The sequence below is a fragment of the Nanorana parkeri genome, unplaced genomic scaffold (assembly GCF_000935625.1).
Source record: "Nanorana parkeri isolate BGI_ZX_2015 unplaced genomic scaffold, ASM93562v1 scaffold1533, whole genome shotgun sequence".
In the NCBI taxonomy this organism is placed as follows: domain Eukaryota; kingdom Metazoa; phylum Chordata; class Amphibia; order Anura; family Dicroglossidae; genus Nanorana; species Nanorana parkeri.
This window is the reverse complement of record NW_017307801.1, coordinates 202,160-209,158: the sequence shown is the minus strand read 5'-3', so window position 1 is coordinate 209,158 and position 6,999 is coordinate 202,160. Positions and strand designations below refer to the sequence as shown.

The window sequence follows — 6,999 nt, the reverse complement described above, 5'->3', positions numbered from 1 at the left end:
CCGTGAACAAAGAAAGGGAATTGCAAAATCACAACACAATAAAAAAAAAAAAATAAGTGAAGGCTCCTGAACGGGGTAGGGTCAGCCCAAGTCCACCTAGCCGAAGCAAGGCAGACGCCGATCCTTACGGGCCAAAGCAGGTCCTCCATGTACTAGATAGGGGCTCTCCTAGGGAGAGGCCCCTAGCTGGAGGGAGGTAGAGAAACACATAGAGACCCCCAAGGGGGAGGTTCCAACATCAGGTTGGGCCTCTGTCATCTGTGGGGTCAAAATGTGCTAAAAATAGTGTGTCAAATAAACAAGTGTCGCTGCACAACCCTGGCAGGCCTTTCGGCAAGATACAAAAATTGCTCCGGGCTAACCAGAAGGCCTGCGCAAGAAGTGTAGTGCAGATAAAAGCTTTCGAGTGCCATGACCTAGTGATGGTGAGTCACGGCGGGGTCCCACTCCCAAGTGGATTTCCAGCACCCTCTGTGCTCCCAGCCAATTAGGCCAGAGGAGAGCAGCCCCATTCCTACCAGAAGGCATTAGCACCGGAGTGATCCCTGCCTACAACTGGGGACAAGCCCGGTGCACCAGGCCAGAATCAATGCAGGAGGAAAAGGAAACCCATCCAGTACCACCTGTTACTCCACAGAATACTAAGAAACCATCCTCATTGGATAGATGGAGCCATTCTTCTCCGAAAACCGATAGGAACAGATATTCAACTTCTGTTTTAAGCAGCATGGAGGGAGGGATTCTCCTTTGGCCACCACTCCTGAGAGAGCTTCCTAAGGTTTGCTTGCATAGGGACTAGGTGTGAACGTGTTCATTGTGTTCCCTCCCAACACTCCCACATTTTACCTTTAGCGGTTTGTGTCGCATTGGCAAAACCTCTTCACTTCCTGCCCTGAAGACAGAAAATGAGGGAATCTCACTGAATCATGAATCAAATTTTGACTTTCCCTTTCCCTTCTGTTTTGGAGACAACATTCATCAGGATTAGGGATGCACCGATACTAGTATTGGTGCCGATACCGAGTGTTTGGGTGAGTACTCGCCCAAATGCTCAGATTCTGGAACTTCCGGTCAGAGGGAGATTTCCTCTGACCGGCAGTGCCAAGAAGGAACATGGAGCCGGGAAGCTGGCTCCATGCTGTTTGGCCGGCTCCATGCTGATTGGGTGGGAAGCCGGCTTCCCAGCCAGTGTTTGAGTCGAGCAAACAAATCTGACAATATGGTGACACGACCCCCCACCCTGCCGGCACCTCATTCCCCTCACATAGATCCTCAGCAGCAAACACCGCTCTCCAAGCTCTGCCCACGTCTCCTGTGCGCACAGCGCCCACGTGATTGGCCCTCAGCCTGCTACTGCGCATGCACAGGATTTCTGAATGTGAGAGCTGGGCAGTTTGCGCAGTAGCAGGATAAGGGCCGATCACGTGGGCGCTGTACGCACAGGAGACGTGGGCAGAGCTTGGAGAGCGGTGTCTGCCCAGCTGGCCGAGGGACTGGTATGGTTATGGCTGCTGCTGAGGATCTATGCGAGGGGAATGAGGTGCCTGCAGGGTGGTGGGGGGGGGTCGTGTCGCCATATTGTCAGATCTGTTTGGCCGGCCTCAATGCCTATTGGCTGGGAAGCCGACTTCCCCAAACAGAATGGAGTCGGCTTCCCGGTCAATCAAGAAGCCGGGCGGTGGCTAATGACACGCCGCCTGGCTTCCCGATTGCTCTATGCTACCGAAGTACCGGTATCGGCAAGTACCCAAATATAAATATCTCGATACCGAAAAACCGATACCGGTTCATCAGGATACATGGGGCTGAATGTCTCCAGCGAGGACACTAATCAAAGCTTGGCAGAGTCCAATCCTTCCGCACTATGCAAAATGGGAAGGGGGCAGTTTTGCTTTCCGCATACACTGTGGTAATGACCGGCGTCAAGGGAAACTTTTCTAAAAGATATTTGCTGTATCAGGTTGAAGACATTCACACGGGCACAAAGTATGTTCAATATCCTTTTATTGATACACATTGAATGCAGATAAAATCCATATTTGTAACCAAATAATTTCAGTGTGGCACCTTCAAACATTAAATGGGTCCATGTTCCTGGAAAGGGAACCTTCTCAGAGCCGGAAGAATCCTGCAGATCATTTCATTGACCATCTGCTGCGTGCTTGTTCCGGGTGGAAGGCTCAGAAGATCCACTTTAAACACCTTCGGGGTCCCGTTTCATTATGCAGGCGGGTTCCGTCTGTGGTGGACACAAGTTTCTTTCCTCTACCTCAGAGCCCCTGGCTACCAGTTTCCCCAGTATGGTTCCTCCTGCGACTCATTCTCTTCATCACTATAGCCACCAAAATTGTAGTTTGATCTCCTGCCGGGAATGATGGAGGAGAGGTGTTTCAGAGGAACCTGCAGGGAGACGCTTTCAAGGCTGGCAAACAGAAAAGTCAGCTCTTTCTTGCATAAAGTCCACCTAGGTTCACCGGGGCTCCAGTGGAACATCTTATAGTGACTCATACCGTCGTCGTCGCTCCCCCCCACGATATAAATCCTGTGCTTCCAGCGTACAACCGCAGAACCAGAAACACTTTTTAGGACGGGTGGAATGGTACCGTGACAGATTCGCCCTAGGTGATCCATGCAGAAGCTCTTCGACGTGGTATTCGGCTGCTCGTGGTAAAGCAGATATGCCTTGTAGTCATCGTACGGTGGATAGGCGTCGTGTGCTGGATAGGCGCATCCATCGCCACGTCTGGTTTCATAACTTGCAATGATGTAGATCTGGTCATCCATCGTCACCGCTCCGGCCCCTGAAAAGACCACCGGTAACGGAAACTTGCTCCAAGCGTCCGTCAGCGGGTCGTAGATATGGAACCCCGGGTAGTGTAAAAGCTGTACACCCGTCTTAGTCATTCCGCCTATAACAAACAGCTTCCCTTTCAGCACCGCACTAGTGAAGCTATGCAATGCCAAGGGCATGCTGGATACGCTGCGCCAACTGTTGTCCGACACGCTGAAGCATTCCACGGAGTCCGTGAGCTCGTGCTTGTTGCATCCGCCAAAAGCATAAAGCGCGTTGCCGCAGGCCAGGAAGCCGTGATAAGCTCTCGGGTGAGCCATGGACGCCAGCTCTTTCCATTCGTTCAACACAGAATCATACAGGCGCAGCGCATTGGAAGCGCAATGTTCTTCCCCGAAGCCACCTGACACGTATAAGCAACACCCGACGGATACAATTCCGGCATTGTCCAAACAGCCGACAAACGGAAGCTTCTCCCAAGAGTCTGTGGTTGGATCGTAGGCGTTCATGTAGTAATCCTCCTCTTCCGGGTCGGTTTCTTCCAATGCCATGACGTCCATGCAGATTATCCTCTCCTCGAACATCCCTTGGCGCAAGTGGATTCTTGCCGGGCACCGAAAAGCGGAGTCATCGCTGGGTACGTCCCCGCCGACCTTCTCCAGTTCATCTGGATTCAGGAGTGGTATTCTGATGGCCTTCAGTAGTTCCGTGGGGAGAGGATTGTCCTTCTTGGTGTGAAACTCCCACCAGCCACGGGCAACGTTATAGACGTCGAGTTCCGAGGAAACCATCAGGTTGTCTGAAGACAGGATGGTGGCCAGTTCCTCCAACTCCAAGTGAAGGAAGTCCTCTTTTCGGGAGAAGAAGCTTAGATTGCGACCGATATAGTTCACGGTTGCTTCCAGGAGAATTCGGTGATGGTGACTGTGAGCCAATCTGTAGATCCAAAGGCAGTTTCCATTGTCGATCCTCTTTGCAAGGTAACTAGGCAAAAAAAGGAAAGTAGAACATGAGATTACCGTCAACTTTAGGGTTAGTGTGAGACGATAGAGCAGGGGTAGACAACCTCGGCAGTCCAGCGGTTGCAGAACTATTACTCCCATGAGGCACTGCAAGACTGACAGCCACAGGCATGACTCCCAGGAGGAAGAAGCATGGTGGGCAGGGCCGGTGCAAGGATTCTTGCCTACACAGGCGAAAGAGCATTTTTGCCCCTCCCCCACCACACACTTTAAATTTTTTTAATTTTAAATCAAGCTCAGAGGTGTGATGGTCAGGTGCCCACACACAACTTGTCCATTCCTATTCTGCAGCCCCGATAAGAATCCCGTTATGGGACTCACATTCATCCTCCTTTCTTCCATCGATAGGGTCCTCAAGTGGTCATTCTCCATACTGGGGTGGGGGGGCGGTGTACAGAGGTTATGCTCTTTAAAGTGCACCTGTCACCAAGGAAAATAACCTCATGCTACACCCATATCAGTAGGAGATTGAGACAAGAGGAACCGCAATGCACAGAGGAAGCCAAGCCCTGTCTTATTCAGCCGCCGTTATATATATATATATATATAGTGACAACCTCTACATGGAAAGGAAGTCAAATATGAACACGCAGCGAGAAGGTTATTTATAGTAAACTTTTCAGGACCACAGGCCGTTGAAGTTTAGATGCCAGGTCCAATTTTAGAAGAATCGGACCTCTGGGCTATAACTGTGTGAAGTTCTAATTTCCTTCTGTATCACAAAGTATCAAAACTAAACAAAAAAAGCTAAAAAGAACTATAACTCCGGCCCTCCAGCTGTGGTGAAACTACAAATCCCATGATGCATCTCTCTTCGCGGGGAGTCGTGCCTGTGGCTGTGAGAATCTTGCAATGCCTCATGGGATTTGTAGTTCCACCCACAGCTGGAGGGCCGGAGGTTTGCTACCCCCGCTTTAAAAAGAGGTGGCCCATCAGCGAGTCTTTACCTGCTGCACAGATCTTGCACGGCTGCGACCTGCAGGCGGCCGGACACGATAAACAGCTCCTCCACGTTGTCCAAGGTGAGGCGGGCCTCCCCCGTGTAGATGTAGTGCAGGACGGCCTGCATGGTGGAGGAGGGCACGTCCGACAGGCAAACCTCCCCGCGCGTGGACTCTTTCATGGGGCAAGTGAAAAGAGCTTTGAAGTAAGGACTGACCGAGGCCAGGACCACCCTGGAAGCAAGAGACGGACATTTGCTGCGTCACACAGGAGGAAAGAATAATAATGGAGGATCTATCGCTCTGATACTTTGTAACATCCTCATCTATGGTGTCACCAGCCGAGCCGGCGGATCGGGTCTCCTGGATACGCTAGCCGGCATACGGCGTGTGAAAAACTGCCGCACTTTGTCTAAGATAGGGGACGCAGGTGGCTCCCATATCCCTATGGCACAAAAACGCATTTATATATAGTCCTCAGCGGGCACAAAGGAGAGTCTGAGCGCGGCCCTCTCACACAAAGCAGCGGCTCAGCTCTCCTGCGGCCCGACATTTATTGACTTTTAGGGAAAAGCTCAAATTTAATGCCCGAAATACTCACCGAAATCTGCAGTCACGGGATGCGCCACCTCCTAAGTCTTCCCTCTTCCTAACTGCAGAGGAGGGGGGTCCTTCTTCAGGTGCACATATTTCCTCCCTTCCTGTCCCTGTGACACCCCCCAAGTCTTCCATCTTCACTACAGAGGAGGGTCCTTCTTCAGGTGCACACATTATTTCTTTTCCTGTGACACCTCCCAAGTCTTTCATCTTCCTAATTGCAGAGGAGGGGGGTCCTTCTTCAGGTGCACACATTATTTCCTATCCCTGTGACAACTCCTAAGTCTTCCATCGTCACTGCAGAAGGGGGGCCCTTCAGTTGCACATATTTCCTCACTTCTCCCTGTGACACCTCCCAAGTCTTCCATCTTCTTCACTGCAGAGGAGGGGGGTCCTTCTTCAGGTGCACACATTATTTCCCCACTTCCTGTCCCTGTGACACCTCCCAAGTCTTCCATCTTCTTCACTGCAGAGGAGGGGGGTCCTTCTTCAGGTGCACACATTATTTCCCCACTTCCTGTCCCTGTGACACCTCCCAAGTCTTCCATCTTCTTCACTGCAGAGGAGGGGGGTCCTTCTTCAGGTGCACACATTATTTCCCCACTTCCTGTCCCTGTGACACCTCCCAAGTCTTCCATCTTCTTCACTGCAGAGGAGGGGGGTCCTTCAGGTGCACACATTTCCTCACTTCCTGTCTCTGTGACACCTCCCAAGTCTTCCATCTTCACTGACGAGGAGGGGTCCTTCTTCAGGTGCACACATTATTTCCTCACTTCTTGTCCATGTGACACCTCCCAAGTCTTCCATCTTCTTCACTGCAGAGGAGGGGAGTCCTTCAGGTGCACACATTATTTCCTCACTTCTTGTCCATGTGACACCTCCCAAGTCTTCCATCTTCTTCACTGCAGAGGAGGGGAGTCCTTCAGGTGCACACATTTCCTCACTTCCTGTCCCTGTGACACCTCCTTCACTGCAGAGGAAGGGGGGGGGGTCCATCTTCAGGTGCACAGATTTCCTCACTTCCTGTCCCTGTGACACCTCCTTCACTGCAGAGGAAGGGGGGGGGGTCCATCTTCAGGTGCACAGATTTCCTCACTTCCTGTCCCTGTGACACCTCCTTCACTGCAGAGGAAGGGGGGGGGGTCCATCTTCAGGTGCACAGATTTCCTCACTTCCTGTCCCTGTGACACCCATAGGAGCCGGCCATCGCCAGGCACAGACAGCACCAAAAACATTGTCAGAAGTTCTAACCCTTCCCCCACTTTGCTGTGATTTTCATCTGTGTCCCTGTTGGAGAAATTTTCCATCACTTGAGGAAATCTCTGCAATGGGAGACGGCAATAAAGGTCTGACGGGGGCTCTAAACCTCCCCCGCTCTGTCCTAAAACTATACAGAAAGCTTTGTCTGGTGTTGGGTTTCATTCATTGGGGTTTCCCTTGGTGGGTAACAAGGGCGAGGGTTGGAAAACATTTATTCTGTGGACGTCCAGAGAGAGAACGTCATGGTTCTGACCCACCTGTGACACAGGAAGCGTTTGTCTGAGGTCAGTACGGCGACATCACAAAGAGTTTCAGAAACGTACATCTCCTTCAACCCTGAGAACACAAAGCACACAATCATTCCACATACGTTATATGACCAATGTGC

General features: G+C 51.4%; 1 protein-coding gene across 1 annotated transcript; it reads right to left on the bottom strand.

Annotated features, from left to right (window-relative positions):
- Positions 1–2,283: 2,283 nt before the first annotated feature.
- Positions 2,284–6,972, bottom strand: LOC108798667 (kelch-like protein diablo). The gene is made up of 3 exons (XM_018570444.1): positions 6,869–6,972; positions 4,761–4,988; positions 2,284–3,775 (listed from the first exon to the last, which is right to left on the bottom strand). Exons 1-3 carry the CDS (start codon positions 6,970–6,972, stop codon positions 2,284–2,286), a joined length of 1,824 nt encoding a protein of 607 aa, XP_018425946.1.
- Between the last annotated feature and the right edge of the window lie 27 nt (positions 6,973–6,999).

Coding starts and splice junctions, on each gene's coding strand:
- LOC108798667 (XM_018570444.1), bottom strand. CDS start 6,972: ATGATTGTGTGCTTTGTGTTCTCAGGGTTGAAGGAGATGTACGTTTCT. Junction 4,989..6,868: donor AAACGCTTCCTGTGTCACAG/GTGGGTCAGAAC, acceptor TCTTGCTTCCAG/GGTGGTCCTGGCCTCGGTCA. Junction 3,776..4,760: donor GTGCAAGATCTGTGCAGCAG/GTAAAGACTCGC, acceptor TTTTTTGCCTAG/TTACCTTGCAAAGAGGATCG.